This window comes from Calypte anna, chromosome 1 (assembly GCF_003957555.1).
Source record: "Calypte anna isolate BGI_N300 chromosome 1, bCalAnn1_v1.p, whole genome shotgun sequence".
Taxonomy (NCBI): Eukaryota; Metazoa; Chordata; class Aves; order Apodiformes; family Trochilidae; genus Calypte; species Calypte anna.
This window is the reverse complement of record NC_044244.1, coordinates 40890310-40915181: the sequence shown is the minus strand read 5'-3', so window position 1 is coordinate 40915181 and position 24872 is coordinate 40890310. Positions and strand designations below refer to the sequence as shown.

Here is a 24872-nt window from a genome sequence, read left to right as displayed (position 1 = left end):
ATTCTGGAGGAGTGCTAGGTTATTGATGTGGTTTAGAACTCAGTAAATCAGTCTTTATTTACTAAATTTATTAAATTTTCCTCCAACTTTGAAATTGGCCTTGCTGGGACAACTTCAGTGCTGCATCCCTTTCAGCGTCCCCTGAAAATGGCTTTCAGGACACATCATTCTCTTCTAAAATACCTTACGAAAAATGAGAGATCAATGATTATTAACAAATCCCTGGCCGTCAAAAAAATCATAGAAAACATCCACTGTTTCCAAAAGTTATCATTTCTTGGAGCTCTTATCCTTCTCCTTCCAGTGACAGAAATTCTCATCAGATTTTCAAGGCTGACTGAGATCTGTTGACCTGAGAACTTGTCACTTGTCCAGTAGTGATCATTACCTCCTGCTGGTCCTATATCCCGTCTGGTTCCTTTTTCTATAAATTACATGCTTTCATTTAGCCTTGGTCTTATACCTTCCTTCTAAGGAGATAAATGCACTTTATGAGTGCATTATCAGTTTCTCTCATCTTTTCTGAGAGATTTGATTTAATCTGTGTCTTAGGAAAATGGCATGCCTGTATCCTAATTACCATGGTATCGATTATTATAGGATTAAAGGAGAAGGTTTTGGTGGTTGGATGGCAGACAGACGGCATGCCTATTTAATTTATATGGCACACATTGGACTGATGTCTGTTAACAGAAGTTTGTAAGCTGCATGCATGTTTCCTGATAGATTGTACCTCCATCAAACTACATTTGATTTTTACCACGTGGCCTTTCAGACCTTTCTTCACATTCCTGGAGTTATGGAGAAATTATTATGGACTTGATTCAGTAAAGGATTTAGGATATGTCTGCAACATAGACTGCAGCTTAGTATATGTAGTGATAGTCAAGATAAATGGGACAATCCTGAAACTGCATATTGTACAACTGCAGTAGGGCTGGTTGGTAGTGCTTGTGATGAGGTTGCATCAGCTTTCTCAAATGTCTCATATTTTAGAGCAAGTGTCAACTCTCTAAGGGCTTTATCCTAAACAGCTATGTGCAGGGCAGCTAAACCTGTAACTGGAATTAAATTAATAAACTGAATGTGAAGAAACAAACAACAAAGGAAAGAAAAAGAAGGGATTAGAACAAGTTTTGGGCGGAAGGACTATTATCTTTATAGGCCTGGAGATAAAAAGGAGATGAGATAGCCAGTGATTAGCCAAAGGTTTCAGTGTGTCAAACTGCTCTACTTTTTTGATGAGACAGCGGTTTTTCTTGGGAAGGGAGATGGGATCCATCCTGTCTATATGTACCTCAGCTGATTTTTAATTCTTTTTTTCCCGTTTGAGAAGCTATTTGCTAAGGCAGGGATGATGTAGTGAAGAAATTGCAAGATCTGGTACGGAGCAGCCCAAGGAGATAAGAACAAATACTGAAAAAGAACAGGCACATGCAAGAAGGGGAGTCCAGTGTTGTTAACAAACTTGGTGTTGTGTGCGGAAGAACTGCAAAAAAAAAAAAAAAAAAATCTGAGCTGGGGAGGGACATGGATCTATCTGTTTATCATAATATGCTGTTAAGTAATTAGAATCAGTGATTCTGTGATTCTGCTTTCTCTGAAAAAGATGGTATAAGGGTCTAGTGAAACCTTGCCTGAAGGATGGGCTGCAGTACTGGATGCAGACAGTCAGAAATGTCCCTCACTGAACACCTCAGTGTCTCTCTTCCAGAAGCAGAGATTAAGAAATGCTGCTTGTCATGCACTTAAGCTCTGAGTAAGTAGCATAAGAGCACACATGGAGAGAATGTGAAATACAGCACTGCTGGCCGCTTCCTTTTATAAGAGAATGGGAAAAGATAGGGGTCATAGTCATGTTTTTAATGAAGTAGGGATCTTCTAGGAAGTGAGCGATGTGGTTTCATCTCCCTCCTTCCCAGTGAACTGAAGTGGGCTCAGTCTTGCACCTTCTTCTTCCTTGAATAAAGAGAAATGCCTAAATCTCAGGCAGAATTAGGATTAGGACACTGTGCTTGCTGAAATGGTGAGGTGATGAATGGGTGATGGCCCAACAAGACAGAAGTGGCTTTAGAGCTAAAAGCTGGGAAAATGGGAAGTATGGCCCAGTGCTTCTGATGCTCTCTTGGAGGTAGAACCATTAATTTATCATCACAGTGTTTTGTCTGAGCCTTCTTCAAAATCTCCCTGATAAAACAATATAGCAATTGCTCAGTATGGCTTCAAGCCCACTCAGATTGGAAAAGAGCTAGAGTCCTGTTCTCTCTTCCTGGCAGTGTGGTTTCTATAAATAAAAAATTGCACAACACAAGCTCTCCCAGATGTATTTGGAAAGTATGAGCTCCTCTCAGCCTCTTTTGAGTTATTTTTGAATCCCATTGCTAGAATATGATGGTGCATGCAAATAGCTAAAGAGGTTTCCTGCTGCCCTCAGTGATGCAATTAAACCCTAGATGATTTCAGACATGCTGTTCTCTGTTTTTTTCATAGTCCAGCTCTGGGGACCACCCTGCTGGGCATGGTGATTTTTGAGAATTCCCATCTGAGCAACTCAGTCTTCACCAGCATTACAGCAGGAGCCTGGTGGTGATGGAGATGAGTCACTGACAAATACCAGTTCCTCTTACAAATTTTAAGGGAAACCAGCACCTTTTACAGGGAGCTAAAACCTGCCTGGACATGTTCAGATGCATTTAAGACCTCCAGAGGACTTGAGCAAAGAAACATTCAGAGCACACCTTTGGCCTGCAATGCAGCATTCTGCGGAAGTACCTGAACTAGTGGTGAGGAAAACAGTCTGCAGAGACAAAAGCATCAAATCATAGATAGGTTTGGGTTGGAAGGGACCTTAAAGATCATCTAGTTCCAACCCTCGTGTTATGGGCAGGGAGACCTCCCACTGGACCAGGTTGCTCAAGGCCCCATCCAACCTGGCCTTGAACACTTCCAGGGAGGAGGCATCCATAGCTTCCCTGGGCAACCTATTCCAGTGTCTCACCACCCTCACACTAACCAATTTCTTCCTCGTGCTAATCTAAAGGTACCCTCTTGCAGTTTGAAACTCCTCATGATGCAGACAAGAGTTCCCCCTCATGATGCAGACAAGAGTCAGGGCTCGCTGACAGCAGCAGAGCAGCTTTTTTATGCAGACATATTATATAGCAAACAGAGAGGTATCAGACAGTGCTTTGTTAATAAATGTATGGGCCTGTTTGCAGCCAAGCTAGACATCATGATGTGGCACTGCATTAAGCAGTTTTGTATCAGTGATCCTGATAATCAGTTGGTGCCAATCACTCTGTCAGTGTCTTTCAGGTTTCCTGGGGGTCTTAGGTGGTTAAAAATGCCACTATGAGACCTCTAAGTTCATCAGCACCTGACGCTCAGTTTTGATAGATCAGTCAGCTGGGTACTATTGAAGGAAACGTGGTTAGATGACACTGTTCAGGACTTCAGATGGCATTTAACTGTGTTGCTTGCACTCCTGTCTATAAAATGTTGGTAGAACATGAAGAGGGAATTATGTAAGGTAACGATTTGAGATACTCACAAACAAGCAGCTTATTCTATAATCTTCCCTTTGTAAGCCTCATATTACCATACGGAATTTTATTTTTCTTACAGTCTATTGCAGGATTATTAAACAGTGCTTGCTCTAAAGAAGGTCATGAAATACAAATGTCTCTACACGCTAGCAGGATGCAATCCTTTGAGCCCTGGATCATCGGAGCTAAACCCGCCCTCCCGCTGCCTGCACCGGCTGCGGGACCTGCTCCTTGTCCTGCAACCCCTCGGCGGCTGGAAGCAGGGTCAGGTCCCAGAGCTGGCTTCCTGTCTTATCTGAAGGCTACAGGGCCCTTTCCAGCGCTACCACAGCCCGGATGCCGCAGCCCTACCGAGCCCAGCCTATGCCCTACTTCGCGGCGCACGGCCGGGTGAGCGTGCGGGACCATTCCCGCGGCACCTCTCCCCACAGGGCAGGGAGCAGCCGCCCGGGTTCGGACGGGCAGGGAAGCCCTGGGCCATGGGGCTGGAGGGGCTGAAGGGGCTGAAGGGGCTGAAGGGGCTGAAGGGGCTGAAGCGTCGGAGGGTGCTGAGAGGCCGCGGGACCGTTCCCTGCCGACACGCGGGCCCCAGGTCACGCAGCCCCGCAACCGCCCGCCCCGCGCCCTCCCCGAGACGGGGCGCGAGGGGTGGGGCGGGGCACTATTTGCATCTCGCTCGCGGGTTGGCTGCGGCGTCGTAGGGCCGCGAGGCGGGGCGAGCGGGAGCGCGGGATTGGCTGCCGCGCGGGCCGGGTAAAGCCGCAGGGAGGGTTCTGCCGCTCGCGCCTCAGTCGCTGGGGGAGCGGCCGAAGCCGCCGGAGGTGCTCGGGTGTTCGCCTCGCACCAACCGCCGCCCGCCCACTGCTCGACCGCTGGTGACGATGCTGGACCGGGAGCGGGGCTGGAGTGTCTCCTTCGCCGGCTGCGGCTTCCTGGGCGTTTACCACATCGGCGCCGCCACCTGCCTGCAGGAGCGCGCTCCGCACGTCATCCGCGACGCCCGGCACATCTACGGAGCCTCCGCTGGAGCGCTGGCCGGCGCCGTGCTGGCCGGGGGCGGCTCTTTGGGTCAGCGGCTCCGGGACGCGGCGGCGGCGGCGTGGGGGGAGGGTTCTGAGGGATGAAGGGGAAGGGGACGGTGGGTTTGAGGGAGGGGGACAGCGGTGCGGGCCCAGGGGGAAGGGCCGGGCCGGCTCGGCTCTGATTGCGGAGGTGGTGGAGAGCGACTGCGGCGAGGCTCCGGCCCTGGGGCCGCCTCCGCCGGCGCTGCGGGGTGGCGGGGACAGTGGCGGGGCTTTGCTGGGCTCTCCTTCCCTCTCCTGACTGGGCGGCCGTTGTCTCTCTTATATTTCGTTTTCTGCCCACGAAGACGAACATAAGCCCTTCTATGAATTTAAATCCCAGCGGAATCCATGGCCCTGTAGGTGTGTTGGGCTACCTCTTTTCCTATTTCTTTGTCTCATCCCGTGCACATCTTGCTTCCGAGTAAAGTACCCAAAAATAGCTTGTACTCCTGAGGGCCGGGGAAGAGGCAAGTGTTAAAGTGAGTGTGTCTTCACCTTGGATGGCTATTTAGCACCCTCTGGGTTCAAGAAATGGTCTTGGTGATGCATCCACATCCAGTTCCAACACTTGTGTAGTCAAATAGTTGGAGTTTCCTGCCTCAGGTACAGGGACAGATACATGTAGATAGATTCCTCTACTTTGCACGAAGAGAGATTGTTACCGACCCACTGTTTGCAACTCCAAAGCCAGAAAGCACATCAGCTCTTTGTACCTTTGCTCAAAGTAGAGGAATTGTAAACTGTTGGGAGAGCAGAAGGTACCTGAATCCTAACATGCTGCAAAGTTTGCAAGACAATCGGTTTGCAAGACAATATTCACACTTTATTGGGAAATAATGCATCTCTCCTGCAGTTGCCTTGGTGCATGGAGTTTCAGTTAGCTTTAACTTGCCTCCTCTAAAGCTTCTCCTTTCTTGGGGTCAGGCTAAGAGAGTTAAGGTCATGGCTTAGGTTAGCTTTAACATGCTTTTCCTCTTTAATCTCTGTGCAGTGTATATTACATAGGTTACTTGGGTATATGATTAGAAGCAGCAGATTGGCTGAAATTGCTGATTTTAATTGTGATTTAAGTAATAGACTTCATCTTTTGTATACTGGATGAAAGATTTTAGTTTGCAATTCACTTTAGTTCCTGTTATGAAATAAGCACTTGCCTTCTATCAGTAGGAAAAGTACACCTTACTTCTACTTGTTAAGGGATCATGAGAACCCAAATATGCATTTATCTAGTGAATTAGATATGCAAGATACTCCAGCAAGCTTGATACGAATAAAATATCCAGGTATTTAGGATAGTGACTAGAATGCAGTTTAAAAAGCATATGAAATATATGGGACTCTGAAAATGGTATTACTATTAAACCATTGAGATCTCCTAAATAAAAGCTTGTCTAGTTCATGGCTCAACACTGCTTTTACTAATGGTACCCTTAGCATGTTTGGAACTAGAAGTTTTTGTTCAAGTTTCATCTTGTGGATAGAGGAATAAACAATAGATGCTTGTTTTCTAAGGGATTTGGATTTTGCTTTTAAATTTCTGGGGGAATAATGTACTGACTAAAACAAATTCTCCATGTGCAAGAGAGTAATGCTGTGAAATGCTGGTGTCTGCTGTTTAGCCACTGATAATGTATTACATATGCTTAATTTCTTCAAAGCTTTAACAGCAAGCTGGTGTTACTTAAACTTTTAATTTTTCTGTAGTGTCCTGACATAACACAGGAGTTCTGACTCTAATATCAGCTTTTAAAACAAATCCTATTTGTCCATAATAACTAATTATTTTTTAGAACATTAAATTCTGAGACTTAAGTAACTGTAAATTAGTTAAGGAGGCCACTTTAAATATCTGAAGTGTCCTTAAGCACACAAAAAAGTTTGTTTATATGAAAGTATATATTACTAACAGTTAAAAATTTTAGCTTTTTTGTAATTGATGTTCGAAGACTTCAAATTATTCCCTTTTATTTCCCTTCTCATATGCTGACTGAGGTTTTTGCTTTTCTCTAACATAATTGAGGAGGTAGCATGTTTGTGATTGCTGCCCAAGATATTGTGTTTAATGGGCAATAGTATTTCTTCCTGAAAACTTTTTAAAAGCAGTCACTTGGGAATGTTGGAAGACAGTTTAAAATTAACCACATATCTATGAATTGTTGTAAATTCATCACACTACGTGTGAATTCTGGATCTTTTTAGCTGTTCACATTTTGTGAGTTTGTGTGAAAGCAGAGAATTGTAACTAAGCTCTGAAGATATGCTGTGTGGTACAATAATTTTATGTATTTCATTAGTTCATATTATACCCTCCTTTCTTTTGAAAGACTTTAATTACCACAACTGCAGAAATAACAAATGCTGTGTGTAAGTCCCACATGTTTTCACAGTTGCATTTCACTGTGGAAAGACAGAGCTAGACTCTTCTCAGAGTCAGGTAGTGGAAAGATGAGATGCAGCAGACGTAAGCTTGAATAATGCAAATTATGATTAGGTATAAGGAAAAGAAAATTACCCTGTGAGTGGTAAAGTGCTAGAACAGGTGCCAAGGAGTGGTTGTGGGCTCTGCATCCTGGGAAATGAATTAGTGTGCGTGTTGGAGTGCAAGCCTGTGTATGTATATATGCACATACAAGACTGAGTGTGTATGTATATATATGAGCAGGTGTTTTGACTAAAATAGATGTTCATATTTCATCTCTTGAAGCTGGATATTTTAAATAAAGGGTTTTATCTGTTACCTGTTGGATAGGTAGATTGAGAGTTTGTAGAATTTCAAGTTTGAGGTAAACAGCCATCAACTAGGAAAAGAAGCAAAACAAAACATACAGAGGAAGAAGTTGAGTTCATTGAATTTGCAGGAAGATAGAGGAAGAAGCTTAGAGGTGACTGTTCTTTTGAAGATGAAGTGCACTGCAGGCTATTTCAGGCTGGAACTGTTAAGATGCATTCCTCTTGTTAGCTTTTCCCTATAGATGTCTTGGAAATGGGGTGTTCTGGTGGTGATGTGGTTATCCATTCTGAAGAGGCACTAAAGAGAAGAGATTTGGTCCAGCCAGTGTCAGGTTTTACTCTCTGGGAAACAAAATAAGTTGTTTAACCTAGGAATATAGAAATCTAACTAGAAATAGTTCACATTTAATAGGAATTTTGGCTTCTTCAGCTCTGCAGTGTTTCAAAAAATAAAATAGCTGTACCAGGGTCTGGTATAGTTTTGGAATACACCAGTCTCAGAGGTAACTTTATTTCTGTTCTGGTAAGGAAAGAAAGGAGAAGGAAACTAAGTTGAAACAGTCTGAATTAATAATGAAGAGCTTTTTAAAAATTTATGATTTAATATCACATACTCTTGGATAGACAGAACATGTTATTTTTCAGCTTAGGAGCCCTTCTATTTAAAATAGGTTACAATAAAGTATGTATGTAAACTTTTCTTTCTTTTTTCTTTTTTTTTTTTTCCAGTAGACTGCCTCAAATGTAGAAAGTCTTGTATATGGAAGAGATGGGTACCAAATTTCATTTTGATGGGTAGTTATTTTCTAAAAGAAAGTTGAAACACGTTCAAATCTAAACTGCTAGAGGGTATCAGTTTTGTGGCACTTTAAGTAAGATCTTTAAAGTGGGGTGATCCTTGCCTGACATTACTTGATGAGAGGTAAATAATTGCAACACAAAGTTAGTAGAGGGCACTTGATTACTTTATTTGTTTCTGAAGAAACGAGCCTGCAGTTCAAATGTGTGAAGATGGTACTGTGCTTCAAGCTTAGATAAGAAATAGAGCTTCAATTTTACAGGATGCTAGCTAGAAAAACAGGGAGAAGTGAGTGAGAACTTGAGTATTTACTCATGTTTCTGTGTACCCAGTGTTTTTGGTCTTTTTGGAACGATCACCTGGTGCAGAAGGTGTTGAAAAATATACTTATTTTGCAAAAGGGAACTAAGGCATGCACTAAGAATGCTCTTCCTGGACAGAGTTCTGGTAGATCAGTGTTTCAGAATCCTGCAATGTGCCTGATTTCTCTGTTTATGAGATTCAGAAGATTGAACATTGCTATATTAGTTTATTTTAAAAAAGGGAGATGGTCATTTCTATGAGTGCATGATAAAATAGAACTCCAAGAACTGTCTGCATGACTGCTTTTGGAAATAACTTCTTTACTTGCTAGAGTGTGCCTTGTATTTTTTTTAATTGCACATAAAGGGGTTGTGCTAACATCAGCATGTATTTGGCCATGAACAGTGAGCTGTGTCTAAATATTTCATAGTCTTTGGGGATGGGGGGTGGTGTCAGGCTACTGAAAGCAGTGAATTCATGGCCCAAGGCTTCACTCTACAAGGATGGAAAGAAGAAAATTGTATTGATAAAAATGAAGTATGTCTGATACCTCAGATTTTTTTAGAGATATGTATTTGGACATAGACTCTTTGTTTACTGTGTTAAGAATGAAAAAGGTCTGAATATTGCTATTTGAGGGGGGGAAAAATAAGGTTGTAGTAAGATAATGTTTTTGGCAATTAAGCTCGGCTCAAAGGCTTAAACAGAGTTGTTTCCAGCACAGTGCTCATGTTTAACTTGATAAACTGACTCCTGCCTATTCCAGATAGGCTATGTAAGTTAAAATATGTAAGTTTGGAAAATACTTTTAGGTGACCTTGTAGCATACCACTGAGGTTAATAACCTGTTACTTTGACCTTCCTCCCCACCCCTTTTTCTCTACCAAGTTGACAAGCTTATCAGGCAATTTCCTCAAAGTATGCTCTGGGGAAACATGACATCAAAAATTCAAACAAAATATTGCGGGTGGATGAGCTGCTGTTCTTGCTGTGTGGTTGTTGAAATTATTGTATCTTGTGTAGTGGTTTGAACAAGTTCCCAAAGGCTGATACAACTCGAGAAAAAATTATTATGGGCCTTTATGTATTGGTAAAAATGCACCTATTTAAGTGGAGACCTGTGTGAGAGGTGCTGCAGATCTCTTCCACATTCCTTATCCACTGCTTTAAAAACTTCCCTCCTGGTGCTCCCTACCATAAATTCATATTCAGTGTTCTCTTTATTGTGTTTATATATAAACAAAGATAAATGGTACTCTGAAACCCTAAATTTGTTTAAAATACAACAAGTGGTACCAGCTGTGATGAGCCCAGCTGCTCTGCTTCTTCAGCAGACATTCTGTGGACCTTAAATCTGTGTATAAAACACTGCAGGTTTTTGTGGGTGTTGCACATAGAATGTATCCATGCCCATGCTTACAAAAGGTCACTCGTTTTTGTTTTTTCTTTAAAGAATATGTTTCTGGAATGAATAATTCTTTACAGAAGTATCTTATATAGGTATTTTACACCTACAGTCAACCTGTACATAACATATGAGTAACTTAGTGGCTAGGTCTTCTGCAAAGATCCTCAACATTTGTGTACAGTTGGTTTATCTGTTAAAAAGCTCTTGAATTTTCCTACTATTAATCAGAGAAAATTCGGATCACTGGACCTGCTTTATTATTGGAAGTGTGGGGGTTTTTTTGTTTTGTTTTTGGCATAACCTTCTGTTCTTAAATGAAATGTATTTTATTTTCAGCTCAAGCTTGTGCAGATGTTCTGGCATTAGCCAAAGAAGCTAGAAGGCGAAATCTTGGTCCTCTTCATCCTTCCTTTGATGTGATAAAGATAATTAGAGATGGACTTATGAGAAATCTTCCAGAAGATACTCACAAGTTGTCTTCGGGCAGACTGTATATTTCACTAACCAGAGTATCTGATGGTAAAAATGCATTGATATCTAATTTTAACTCTAAAGAAGAAGTTGTCCAGGTATGTGTACTTCTGGCAACTGTAAAAGTTTCTGTAATGTTAAATCCATTTTAGATCATCCACTGGATTTTCATTTTACACATGTTAGGATATTGTGATTTTGAAAGTATTTTGAAGATAAATTCAAGCTTGATTATGCTAAATTAACTTGCTAGTTTTACCTTTCAAAGCGTCTGTAAACTGTTTTAGTGAGGGATCAGTCTTTAAAAGTATAAATGTTTCTCAAGTGCAGTGTCTCTAATGAAACTGTGTCCTTCATGAATTAAGTTTGTTCTAGTCATTCTTATCAAGATAGTAATCAAGAAACAGTCAAACTTTTTCATACTTTTAGTGTCAGTTGCAAAGTTAGTTTAATATCATCCCAGAATGCTGATATTTGTGTTCATTGTTACTGAGATTACTCAGAAAATGTAGAGCTGAAGTGAACAATGATAAACTTTTCCTTGCTAATTAGCATTTCTAGAAATGGTGCTTTAGGGAGACATACCCCTATGCCTTTTTTTTTTTTTTAAATAGATGGAATGTGGTTACATTCTGAAAAAGAAATGTGAAATACCCTTATATTAATTGTCCTTAATACCTCCCTCCTCACTCCCCTTCTTTTTCAAGTGTACTTAATGAGGGGTTTTTTGCATGTTTGCTTGCTTGCTTGTTTGTTTTTGCTAACATCTAAAGAGAAATTTTAATTTGAATAACAAATAGTTACTATTTAATTTATATGGTCTCATTTTCCTACAGGCTTTAATCTGTAGTTCATTTGTTCCTATTTATTGTGGCCTAATTCCACCATCATTTAGAGGTGTGGTAAGTCTATTGTTAAGATCTAAAATCATTCTAGCTGTTCTGAAAATGTTAAGAGACAACGTATGTTTTTTCAGTTATTCTATCAAATAAATACGTTCAGTGTAGATTCTAGTACTGTAGTCGTATGTTCCAACATCTCAAAAAAGCAAGGAAACACTAAGTGTGTGAAAGATTTAAGTGTTTCTTCTTCATTCTGCAAAACATACATGTTCTTTCAAATTTTGTGCAGTCACTAAAAAAAGGTATTCTAAGCTTGCAAGTATTGAATTCAGGATAAATAACTGATGAAAGTGATGCACATTCACCTGATTCAACATATAGGAAGGGTCATTTGGTTAAAAAAACCTTAAAATCTTGTGAGATAGTTTATTAGAAACCATTGTAATCTTCCTGTAGGTAGGTCTGCCTTAAAACATGGATTAAGGTTCCATGTTCATTTAGGTACAAATGAAGCCTTTTAATGTCTTTTGTTGTTTGTATATATATATATTAGAAAGATTGCTTTTTAAATGTAAACTGTTGGTATCCAAGTCTGTTCTGTAACTTCACAGAACTGTTGGTTACAAAGCCTCTTAACACTTCATGGCTATACTGGGTTTTCTGAAATCCCTCATTAAAGGAGGGTTGTATTAACTTGTATTTGCTTTCCTTCCAACTTTGGTGTGCCTTGCACAAGGAGAGAGGAAGAGTATTGAAAGAATACTCTAACAGTGTTTAATTACAGACTCTTCTTAAGGCAATCTGGAAGTGCTAAAAGGTCAAGGATAGATAGGAAATGTATATTTTTCTTTATGCTGAAATTTAAGCAAAAGTGATTAGAACTTTACAGGGATTTTTCTTTATCTGCACTTTTAAAGCTTGTATGTCTCCTTAAACTCTTCCAGATTAAAGGTGTTATGAAAACAGGACGTTGGACTGAATCCAAGGTTTAGGTGGATCCAGGCTAATCTGGCTATTCAGTTCTTGTCACCAGACAACAATGTTATTTTAAAAGACTTACTTCAGAGTACAAAAACATACAAGTGATGTTTTATTTGGTCCTATTTTGAGGGCAGGAAAATGAAGGAATCATTGCATGCTTTTGATTTTTGCAATTATTTTTGTATGATTTCAATTCTTGGGTGGTGGTTTGGTTTTTGGGTTTTTTTGTTGTTGTTTTGGGGTTTTTTTGTTTGTTTTTTATTTTTGTTTGTTTGTCTTGGGTTTTTTGGGGTTTTGTTTGTTTTTTGTTTTTGTTTTTTGTTTTGTGTGACAGTGCTACAGTTGCATGTGCCTGGTGACTCCTGTAGGCTTTAAACACAATATAATGTCAACTATGTAAAGTTTGTAGCAGCTTGCTGTTTAACTGGCTTGGTGCTTCATGCATGTGTACTTTAAAACAAAGACCTGAGGGTGACTTTAAATAGGTATATCCAATTTCCAGTTGCGAAGCTTTTGGGTGTGGTGGGTTTGGCTGCCATTTTGTTATGACCAAATAGTTGTGATGCTTTCATACCAAATTCTAATTACTAAGAATGACTTAAAGTTACTTTTATTCTAGCTGAATGGTTTAGTATCATGGAATGGGAGCTTTGTAGTGCAGAGCTGTTCTTTTACTTGTATTCTTTCTGAAGAAATACCCTGGTAGCTTTTTGGTTGGTGCTTTGCTTTGAGGAAGTGGAGACAGCTGCATTACTTTTTCTCTGCATGTTTGTGTAACTTCAGTGGACTTGCTCTTTCTTAAACATGTAGAAGAATCCCAGGTAAATACAGTTCCCATGGAACTGTAAGAAGGAATGCTTCTTACCTGACAACTAGAGAAGTAGAAAGAATGCTACTCAAAATATTTAGCCCAGGAGCATAGGCAGAGACTGTTAGGTTATGGTCTCAAGTGCTATTTAATAATTACATAGGAAATTTGATAGTCTGAAATTTTCAGTCTTTAAGACTTCTTATTTCTGTTCCTTTTTATAGCGTTATGTGGATGGGGGAATCAGTGACAACTTACCTCAACATGAATCTAAGAATACCATCACAGTTTCACCTTTTGCTGGGGAGTGTGATATCTGTCCAAAGGGAAATTCTGCCAACTTTCATGAAATGAATGTGACCAATACCAGCATCCAGTTTAGTTTGGGGAACTTTTACCGTTTAACACAAGCGCTCTTTCCGCCAGAACCTAAGGTAACTCATTGCCTTTGTGTAATTACTAAAACATCTTTTCATATGAAAGCCTTGCTTTTGCAGAAAGCTACAGTAATTTGGGCATATAATTGGGCATCTAGTTGTATAAACTTTTATGGTGACATTTCTCATCTTGTTCCTTTTTTTTTTTTTTCCATAGTTTGTCTTAATTCTCCATATTTTTAGTCTCTCAGACTAAAAATGCATGTCTGCTATTTGCTTTATTTATTTGGGAAATAGCACAGGGTTCTATCATAAAATCAACATTGGTAAATTAACAGCAGTCAGTTTAATTCTTTCATGTTAACTTGCTATCCAGGTGCTTTAGAACTTAGCAGAAATTCTCAAGGTTCATAGTTTTGTGAAGTTCTCAACTAATACTTCACACAGGCAAGTTGCCTTGTAAACTTTGGTAAGCAGTATTAACTGCAGATCTGATGAGGGAAATGCTCTTGAATTACTACTTATTTGTCTAACTCATTTACTGTATGCTTTCAGGTACTAGGAGAAATTTGTGAGCAAGGATATTCAGATGCTCTTAAATTCTTGAAAGAGACCGGTATGTTATATTTGTGGATAATTATTGATGACGTGGCCTTCTTAATCTGAGTTTAAAAAAAAAAAAGTGACAGTTTTATATAGGTAAGAAGGGGCTAGGTCTTTGAAGGGATCATGGTAAGCTTAGTTCTTGTAGAAATCATATAGTTGTAGTAATTATTCACCCGAGGTAAGTTGTGCTGCCACACAGAAATTGAACTTTTGGGTTTTTAACAAATTTGTGAAGTGAATGTTAACAGTATTGTTACATGAAATTACCAAAGAATTCCAGTTCTAGGGAAATTGCATTATTAATTTGTTTTGGGTTAATGATGAAGTATAGGAATATTCTATTATTTTCCACTCCTGTGAAACATGGATCTTCTTATTCTCTCCTCTGCTATCATGCATGGGAATTTCTAAAGCCTTATAGTCTAGAACTGAGAACTGTCTAACAACAATGTAGAAATAGTCACAGATAGATCCTTGGTCTCTATCATGTAAGACTTCAGAAGGTGACTTGCCAATATAGCACTTGGTGGGACCCAGCTAAGCTTAGGTAGAAGAATTGAGTGTTACTCTGCTCTACTCCTAGAATTCTAGTAACATATTTTATATTACTTGATGTTATAGTTCTGCACACTTTTAAACAAAGAAGTTGAAGACGATAATTTCATTTTAAGGTGAAGTTAACCGTGTGTTAACTGTGCATAGCCCTTGCACTATTTGGATACAGAGCAAATTGGTGCTGAGAAGGATTAGAACAGTAGAAACTGAAATGCAGTGTTTGCACTGTTACAGATAGTGCCAGCTGTAATACAGTAATGCAGTTGTAGATTTATATGCTTTCTGCTTATACTCTGTGATAAGCAAAAATTAAATATTCAAATTTTCTTTGGCCAATTTTCTTCACTATTAAGAAACATCACGATTCTGCTTAAGAGTTTGATTTTCTACTAATATTAAATATTTAATGAGAAAGTCCTGCTTTACACATTTTACCAGGTGATTAAAAGCACAAGGAGCCTATAGTTTGATTGTCTGTGCTGATTGGTTCTGTTGCTGTACTGCACCCACAAGTTTCATGTGTGAATGTTTCCATCTGACGCTAGTATCTGAGATTCCTTGCAGCTATTCCCAGGTGTCTTTCCCTCACATCCTCTCTGTATTGCACTGTTTTCCTCTTTTTCATGCTAACAATCTTGTGATCACCTTTGTTCTTATTCTGTCACAGGTTTGTCTTGCTTTAGGCTTAATCAATGATAATTATAACCTTTCCAAACTCATTCTTTATGCATCTCCTTTCTTCTTATTTCAACTGTAGGACTTAATTCCCACCCCCATCTGTTATGCTTGTGCTAAATTCTCTGCATTCTTTTGACATATGTCTTTCAGGATTAATTTTAAGTAGGATAAATTCTGTTGTATGTAGGTTAGGATTGTAGCCCAATTTGATAGTCTTTATATGTAAGTAACTTTGTAATGATTTTCTGGAAAGAGTATAAATCCCCCTTTGTTTGTTTTTTTTTTGGTGCTCATTACTTAGTGCTTATTTCTAAGGTAATTATCAGTGCTATGTCTTAATTGGTACCAGTTTTGCAAGGTAACCAATGCTGATTTAGATCTGTACTTTGGATGCATCTTATATTGTGTACCATTTACTTTCCTTCTCCACCCTCTTGTAGCAATGTCTCAAAGTACTCATGTGTCACCTGCCATGTCAAATTTGTAAAATGTGTGATGTGATTTAAGTATTTTCTTTCAAATAAAAATTATATCAGTTTTCCTTTCCTTTATATAGTTTACTTTCTTGCTGGAAAACAACTTTGTTAAATGACTATATTTCCAGTGCAGTTTCAGTTAATTGTTCACTTTTCCTTTTCTTTAGAACCTGTTTTAAAGTAAGGCCCAAACCTGCAAAAGAGTATTCACCAGAGTGATTAAACATTTGTGGAATTATAAGAGCAAGTGCGTTTGACATTGGGTATATGACATTCCCTCAGAATAGGCCTTTGTACAGATACAGAGACTACAGGTACTCAGGACCTGTGGATTAAGATTAAGTGGAAGCTCTTGACTCTTTCAGGTATTCTGAATGACTCAATTTATATCCACTTGTCCTTCACAAAAAGAAATCCTTGTGAAGCTGGGCAACACATTGACCCTATGAAGCAAAAAAAATTGACAGAAAATAATGGAGTGGAATCTTTGAAAATGGAAGCACTTGATGACCAATTGAAGCAAAACCCATGGCCTTTGGAGAATAGCATATTTGAGAGTCTACCTCCTAGACTTCGTAAAGGTATATGCTTCAGGTTGTTTCCTGTAGCTTTGATCAGCAAACTTCGGTTTATTTTTCCCCTGCTTAATGCTTAGACTTTGTATATGCTGCTTTTTTATTTAATTTTGTAAAGGCCTGTGATATCAAACTAGCCCAGCCCAAAGAAGTTCTTTAAATACTTATTAAAAGTGAACATTTTGATTTAGCTGAAGAAGTAAGATTGAATCAGGAGGAAGGAGCTACTTTCAACACTGCAGAGTCCTGAACTAAATTCTCATTGGTTTCAGATAATCTTTGTATGCACACAGTATTTTTGTAAGCATATATTTCACATCAAAGTTGAACCTCAATTCCAAACATTGATTATCCCCATCTTATTTTTAAAACAGGCTTCTGTAGATTTCTAATTCTCTTCCCAGTCTTTTAATAGGCTGTTAAGAGAGCAAAGCCACTTAGAATGTTTCTTTGATCTATGAATTTTACCTAGGTTTTTGTGTGGATGCTGATTGGTGTTTTCAAGATTTGAAATTTGTCCCCCTCCAGTGACCTAGGGAGACAAAATTTGAAGTGTGATATTTCTGACAATTATAGATAAAATTTGAAATATGCAGAACCTTAGAATTTAAACAAACTCCTTAGAGTTGCATTGTGTCGAACAAGACAGGTGTGTTAGCCAAACTATACAAGTATTTATGAAGAGGTGACCTTTGCATCCTCTTATTATAAATTAATTCTTAGACTTACTGCTTAAAAATTCTGAATAATGCCTTTATTCCCTGTGGTGTGAGTCTGTGTTTCCCGTATTTTAAAACAGCGTGGAGGAATTTTGTGGTAAAAGCATCTTGATATTAATGCTTCCATTTTCCATCTGAGCCTTATTTAGTAACACGTGATGATGTTGAATGAAGATTACCAAACTTAAAGCAAATATTTGGAATGTTTTCAAACAATCTAACATCCCTTTCAAAAATTATTTTTAAGCACTGCAGGAGGCGTGTAAAGAACAGAATGGATTCTATGCTCAGTTCTCTAAACTCTTCCCAATACGGGTTATATCCTATCTTATGCTGCCATACACACTGCCAGTGGAGTCTGCTTACTCTGTTGCTTTACGGTAAGGAACATTTAATGAACTGTGTTAGAATTACTATACTTCTGGTACTATAATAATTGAGAGCTCATTCAGTGTTGTAGGCATTTCGATACTCAAAAATTCAAGTGGTAACAACTATTATTTCTGTCCACATAATGCATTCCTCTGAAACCTCTATAGTATAAGGCTAGAGAAATAAGCATATTAAGAAGATTCCTAAACTGTTTACTCATGTTACTATAAGCTGTCTCATAATTGCTTGAAAGAAGGATCCTGAATTCTGTTTTACAGGAGTCTATTCTTCATTGCAGTTAATATATTCTGCAGTGCTATTTGAACTCTATCCAGACAGTTCAAGCACTTTAGCTTCCTTCTGAAGTTGGGAGTAAAATCCAGTGTTTACTCACCATATAAATTTTCTTACTAGGGTTTTTTAGGTCGACTGGAAATTTTATGTGTGGAACAGCTTAAATTTGTTTTTTAATTCCTATAAAAGAGAAATTATGCTAAATGAATGCCCCATGAACCCTAAGCTCTGTGCTTGCTTAAGAGAATTCTAGCTGCTGAACAGATGTCATTACTGTGTTTAGAAAATGTTTGAGAAGGCAAATGTTCTGTAAATAGAAAATGGAGCTACATAGAATTCCTGTAAAGTATCTTGTTTCTGTGTCACTTAACGTAATGCTTACATGAATTTATTTATTTTTTTTTTTAGTAGATGGGTAGGAAGCAAGTTTCAACAGAAATGTAACGTGGGTTTTTGCCACTCATTCACCTCTGTAATTAATTTCTGTTAAAAGCATCATAAGGAAAAAATATACATTTGTGACATTGTTTTCTTTCTGCCTGCTGTTTATTCTTCCACTGTGCTTTTATTCTTTGCTCTCATGCTTAAGTTGAAACTGACTAGAAAGTTACTCCCACTCAGAAGGAGGTCTCAGAGACAGGAATTCTTTACAGGCTTCCTAAATGTTGGTTACAAGGTGTGGAATACAGATACTGGTCATCTGATCAGCACAGATCAGAGGTGCAGTGGTCTGTGCCATCCCTTTACTTAGCCTGTAGAAAAACAGGGTGGAAATTTAGAGAGGTTGGGAAGACCTGAAGACTTTAGTGGGGGAGTTTACTTGTGGAGAATGAAAGCTGTGTTACTTTGAATGTTAAACATGACATGTAAGTATATATTGCGGATTTTATCTACTACTTACAAAACAAGTGTATTTTGGTTTTGGTTGTAGGTTAGTAAACTGGTTTCCTGACATGCCTGCTGATGTTCGATGGATGCAAGAACAGTTTTTTCGGATTGCTGGTACAGTTTATTCCCAGGCTAAAAACAAGTTGTTCAGTATATCCAGGTAATGGGCGCTGCTGCATGCACATCCATGCATTTTTATAGCAATTTTCTCTATTTCATCAAAGCTTCAGTTTCTATTAACTTTCTGTCTTAAAGCAGGATTTAATAATTTTCTTAAAAGTTACACAAAAAGTTACCATTTCTTCTAACTCTTAGCATTGTTTAAGTATATTTTCTATTACTTTATTCATACTGATCAGAAGCTGCTACTTATTATAGGTGAAGAGGTGTTACCTGTTGATAAGCTTATGCTTTCTGGGGAGAGGGGTGGGTTACAGAGTAGACACTTTGTTTCTTCTCCCACAGTAGCTGGAAGAAAAGAGGAAGAAAATGTTGCTCAAGGTGTTCCAAATCCGCTGTAGCAGTGTAGCAGGAAGGAAGTAGAAAACACTGGGAGAAAGACTAGATTCTTAGGAGTCTGGACAGGAAAGACTGTGAGAGGTGAGAAATGGAATATATGGAGGGCAGTATTTGAAAGATAGTTGGGAAAAACTAAAATAATACACGTGGGGAGAATTTTTAGGAACCTATTTCTGTTGAAGAGAAACCTCTAACCTGGTGGTAACCAGGTTCATTATGCTTCTCTTACCAAGATCATGTGAGATTTAGCCTTTTGACTTCTGTTAAATTTCGTAGCATTATGTGCATAGAGGAATTGCTGACAGCTCATCTCAGTATGAATCTAAGAATACCCTTCCCTTTTTGCTAGGTAGTGTAGTATTTGCCCAAGGAGCTCTGCAAATTTTTAAAAAATCAATACAACCAATATTCAGCTTAGTTTTTCCTGTAAACAAATGGATTTGTTCCTGGAACAGAGTTGCACAGCCATGTCAGGGTAGTGCTATAAAAAGCATAGGCTCTTTCAGGTCCAAGTGCTTCTAAATATAAAGTCTTCTAAGATTTGGTCTGAGAAAGCATAAATCCTGATTTAGGCAGAGTAGATCATATTTATTTTACTGTAATTTTTCTGATGATTTTCTCAACTTCTGGAGTTGCTGAGTAGGACTTAGTTAAAGGGGGAGAAAAAGTAGCCTGAAAACCTGTGAAGAGGTAACAGAATTCTGAAATGCTTCATAAAAGCTTTCAAAAGAGCATTAGCACTGGAGACTCATAACTGCAGCAGATGTTTACTTGTTCTATATACAGTGCATTTTTAAATTGAAAATACCCTTTTATTTGAGCCAAGAGTTCCTTGAGCTTTTATCTTCCTGTTCTGAGTAATAAAGTTAGGTAAGGAGGAAGACCAAAGATACTCCTTTTTTTGCTTGTTTTTTTGCCCTAGCAATACTATACGCTTGCCCATCAGAAACACAGGTTTGATAGGTCTGTCTGAGAAGAACTGCTTGATCCTACTTCCTTACAAGAAGCTTTGCCAGGTTCTGGGTTTACATTGTGAAAGATCCGATACATATGCTTTGTCCCTTAGAAGTAGAGAGTGGTCAAACTTACTGGTAAAGACTCTAGCTTAAAGGAGGACTTAATGAGGTGGAAGCTTGAGTTTTATCTAGAAGTCAGAAGCATTAAATTCCTGTGTACAATAACTGATTTCAGGAAGGGAGAAGAGAGGCTAAAGCCTTTTCTTGTGTAACACTATGGATTTTGAGGTCATGTCTACAAGTAAGAATGTAGCTGGAATCATGAAACTATTGAATGATTAGAGTTGGAAGGGACCTTAAAGATCATTCAGTTCCAACCCCTCTGCATGAGCAGGGACACCTCTCACTAGATGAGGTTGCTCAGAGCCCCATCCAGCCTGGCCTTGAACACTTCCAGGGATGGAGCTTCCACAACTTTCCTGGACAACTTCCTGAACAACCTGTTCTAGTGTCCTTGGTATCCTGCTATTGTTAGCTCTTCAGTTACTGGATACCACATGTAATCCAGTGGGGGCTTTTTTCCCCCTTTTTCTCTTAATGATATTTCTGACTTCATTGCACAGTATATTTGGGTATAGTCATCTTACTGCTGCTCTCACCCTTATTGAGCTATTCCTTGATGTCACTCGTATTTCAGCCTTGCCAATCATGCAACTCTTCATCTGACGTGAGCATTTGGAGGGAACACTATCACAAGATTGCCTGGGATCTAATTTCTCAGAGTGGTTACTTGGTCAGAGTCATGATTAACCAGAGACATCTTTTATCTTGTGGAAAGAGCAAGGTCTTGACCATAGAACAGAGCATGGTGGTCATGTGGCTTTTGCTGTTTGGTTTTATGATAACTGTGAGGTGATCAGCTCCCACTGAACTGTTTGTTTTCAAACTTAAGAGTTTTCTGAAGCCTTCCTTTAAGTGGATTCTGTTTTAAGGTAGCAAGGTCCCAAGGCTATGTGTAGAATCTGCATTATATTCTACAGGTAATTCTTTATGGGCTTGCAGTTAGTTTCAGTTAGTTTCTTGCATCCCCCAAGATTTTAATGTCTGCTTTTGCAGAAAAGTAATCCCACACACATCTTTTTACCCTCTTCTGCTTAAGTCATTAAATATAGCTTCGGTTTTGGATTCAAACTCAATTCTCAAATTTGTGCTGTTTTACAATTTGAAAATACTTTTCAGAAACTTAACCTAGGGCATAGTATCTTCTAGTCCACCTAAATTTCAGATGTGAGAGCTGCTGTTGAAGTGTGTGTATAGTGAGTTGGGGGTTTTTGTGTTTGAAAGGAGGCATTGCAGATGAATTTATGGTGGTTTTTTTCCCCATAAAAGTGCTGCAAGAGAGCAGAGAGAACTTCAAAGAAAAAAAAGGGTGTCTTGGTGACAACTTCAGTTTCTTGCTTTTCAAATTGGAAAACACTAACCAGGTGACTTGTGCTCTTTAGAGCAGGAAAGTTCCAGTTGTTCAGCTTGGTGATAATGGGCTGGTTGAAACGTGGAATGCAGAAGGCATTTGGGAAGTTTTTTTACACATATATTTGCTACTCAGCTTACGAATGTTGAGGCTATTGTTAAAGCTCAGTTAGTGCAACGACTGGTAAATCAGCAGATATTCCAAGTGGATAGCTGGGGGAAGATCAGGACTACTTAAGAGGTGTCATGTAGAAACAGGTCTACCCTTCTGAGCTCATCAGAACAATATGACTTAATGTAACTATTTTGTACCTACTTCTGAGGACAACACAAAATGACTGTGTACCCTCTGATAGATATGATAATTTCAAGATTTACTTGGTGCTCCATTTCCTGCCAAATGCATTTCAAGTTACACTGTTTTCCTCTAGCGTGCTTCCTTATGAAGATTCCTTGTTCAGATTCATGAACAGTAATATAAATGTCATTGAAGCACCTTTTCTTTTTTTTTAAACAGGAAAGATGACAAATTTGCATCACTAAGAAAATGTCAAACTATCCCATCTACTATGGAACTTCATTCTTCATACTGCCACCTTAAAATGCCTCACTCTTCTGCTGACCTTGAAACCTGGCTCTGGGAATCTTCATGCTTCATGCACTCAGCTGTGAAAAATGTTTCTGCTAACATGCAGGAGCATGCAGAATTAAACTCCTATCCTAATTTTCTCCCAAATTCTGATGAATCTGGGTTAGAAATAGATTTTGACTCCTCCTCAGAGGCAAGTTTCCAAACTGCTCCAGAGTATTGATTTGGAAGTACATTCCACAGTTTCCAAAATTCCATTTGGCAGAGAATTTGAAATCCTAAAGGACTAAAGATCACTTTTTTTATTGCCATTAAGTCGTGTAAAATTACTTGTTTACAGCTTCCTGACAAGTCTGCCTTGGGAATTCTACTGTTTTAAAGATTATAAAAACAGTGGCTGCTATACTAAGTAACAGACTACAATTCTGTTGAAGCACCAGCTCAATCAAAGGTAGTAAGACATGTAAACACTGTCTCTCTGGAAATTAATTTTTTAAAAAAATTACTTTCAGCATAAAAATGCAAATTCTCTAAAAATATTAGTAGAAAAACAAGCATTGATTAAAAAAAACATTTTAATAAATAGAATTCTTAACAATATTATGGGTTAAGATTACTTTGATAGCACTTAAATGAAATTGGACTTTTACTTCATAAAGGGAAATACAAGAATGGGCTTTTTAGTGGCCTCCAGTGTTGTTTTGCCTTATATTTAAACATATGGTTGTGTTTATGGAAAAGTGGTTTGCATGAAATACTGTAACAATGTTACTCTAGGTTGTTGTATGTATTCCATGGTTCATACTTCTCCTCTGTGGTTCTTTCCCTCTTCTAATACTTCAAGGGATAAAGACTTAAGAAATGGGACATATTCCCCTGAAGTGTAAGCAAATACACTTTCTGTGATTACAGAAGACCTTTTTTTTTTTACTTAAGGGTTTATTACTTGACTAAATATGAAAATGTAGGTAAATATGAAAAGTAGGTAAAATAGTGACTGTGCTTAGTAGTAGCAAACAGTAATTTGAGAAGGTGTTAATCTTTACAGAAGATTCTGTATAGAGATTTTTGTTAACAAGTGGTGGTTGATGTTTTGGTCTACTATGAATTGCTGCCCAATCATTCTTGATTACTTTTCCCATCCAACTTGAGAGATTTTTTTTTGTCCCTTCTTTTATTTCCTTCTTCCTAAAGGAGCAAAGAAAAGGAGCAAAGTCATCTCTATCTCAGTGAGGTGTAAGAATGCAAAGGAAGTTTTCCAAGATTTGATCATTAGAAGAAGAAGCAAATGTGGAAGCAGGGAAGAGTCAATATCCAGGGAGCTGTGCAAAGGTCTCAAACAATGGGTAGAAAGTTGGCCAAATCACATCTGTCATGACCATTTTTAAGCACTTTCCACTAAAAGGGTTCTGCATAATTTTAAATTTGAATAAAGACAACTCATTAGTGTATGAATACGTTAGGAAAAGGAAATAACAAAATACCCCAAAATGATGGCTTTACAACGGAATTTGTGCATGTATTTGGGTGCAAGTGTGTGACACCTGAACACTTCTCATTCATGCAACTTGGTTGCAGTCCTGGGAAGAGACCACAGATTCTTTCTGAGTGTGTCTTGTACAAGGAGAAGCAGCAATTAGATTGTGATGCTGAGGAGAAGGGAAATTCACTTTGTGGACTTTGGTATCCAGAAATCTGTCAAATAGCAAAATGTAGCACGTGGACAAGCCTTTAAGCAGTTTCTCAGGTGTGATTCACCTAAGCTTGAAATGCTAAATTTTACAACATGAAAACTGATTTTAGAATGCTGGGGCATGGGGGAGAAAGTGTCAAACCATCCATTTCCAAACTACAGAAGACTGGTGCTATTTTACTTCAACTCTTGTTTATTTCTTGTGTATGTATCTTCAAATTTACAAGAAAAGTTGGAAATTTTACTCTTAACTACAATTAAATGATACAAGATCTGTTTTATATTCTTTCTTTATAACTTTAAACTTTCTATAATTTAATTTTATAATGTTTTGCAAAATATTAGTCTTACCAGCATGTTTTAGAATCTAAGCAGGAATGCAAGTTTTGCTTCATTTATGTGTAACTGGCATAGTTCTAGTAACTACATTTAAATCTTTGCCACTGCTGTGATTTTGTCTCCTTTTTCTAAAATAAAAATATAATCTCTTCTGTTACCATTTTTTCTATGCTTTCTTGAGTCTAATGCACCTACTGTGAGCTAAATCAAAATGTGTTAATGTAATGATTTAATGTTGGGCTGGCAATTAAACAAATGACAGATGCTCTCTATTAACTCCTCTCCCCTTATAGGGAAAGGAGAGAAAGTGAGACAGAGGAAGGTTTGGAAACTAAACTACACAGCTTTAATAAAACAGTAGTGAGGAAAAGGAAAAATTATAAATATCTACAAAAGCAATATTGCACTCCTACCCCCTGCCCCTCATAACACATCATGTGTCAAAACTGAGGCTGCAGAGCAGGCCCTTCAGAAGTCCCAGGCTGGTCTTCCAGAGTCAGCAGCAGAGAGGAGGTGGAGGCAGGAACGCACTGATTCAGGAGGGCAGGGATTGGGATCAAAGACAGATGAACAAATGGCATCCTCCCAGGAAGCTAGCCATGGATGAAGAAGATCTTGATCCTTGTGAACCCTCAAATTGATCCTGAGTTTGACATGTATGGGATGGAATACTCTGATCAATTTTGGTCACCTAGTTTGCTCTTCCCCAAAGGAGGGTTACATGTGTGACCCCTTACTTGCTTTTTCTTTCTGGAGCATAAGCTTTTTCCAGCACCAAGCAGTGGCCTTGGTTCTGCATACCATTCTGTATGGGT

At 38.6% G+C, this 24872-nt stretch overlaps 1 protein-coding gene across 3 annotated transcripts; it reads left to right on the top strand.

Moving 5' to 3' along the window:
- Positions 1-4341: 4341 nt before the first annotated feature.
- On the top strand, positions 4342-24215 carry LOC103525295 (patatin-like phospholipase domain-containing protein 2). Of its 3 annotated transcripts, XM_008490246.2 has the most exons (9): positions 4342-4613; positions 10186-10418; positions 11157-11222; positions 13176-13385; positions 13884-13944; positions 16009-16224; positions 17185-17317; positions 18535-18651; positions 21954-24215. In XM_008490246.2, the coding sequence occupies exons 1-9, from the start codon at positions 4427-4429 to the stop codon at positions 22246-22248; spliced, it is 1518 nt and encodes a 505-aa protein (XP_008488468.1). In that variant the 5' UTR covers positions 4342-4426; the 3' UTR covers positions 22249-24215. The 3 variants fall into 3 exon arrangements, with proteins under 3 accessions (XP_008488468.1, XP_030311245.1, XP_030311252.1); XM_030455385.1 differs by lacking the exon at positions 11157-11222; XM_030455392.1 differs by lacking the exon at positions 18535-18651.
- The last annotated feature ends 657 nt before the right edge of the window (positions 24216-24872 follow it).

Coding starts and splice junctions, on each gene's coding strand:
- LOC103525295 (XM_008490246.2), top strand. CDS start 4,427: ATGCTGGACCGGGAGCGGGGCTGGAGTGTCTCCTTCGCCGGCTGCGGC. Junction 4,614..10,185: donor GGCCGGGGGCGGCTCTTTGG/GTCAGCGGCTCC, acceptor TTTTATTTTCAG/CTCAAGCTTGTGCAGATGTT. Junction 18,652..21,953: donor AAGTTGTTCAGTATATCCAG/GTAATGGGCGCT, acceptor TTTTTTAAACAG/GAAAGATGACAAATTTGCAT.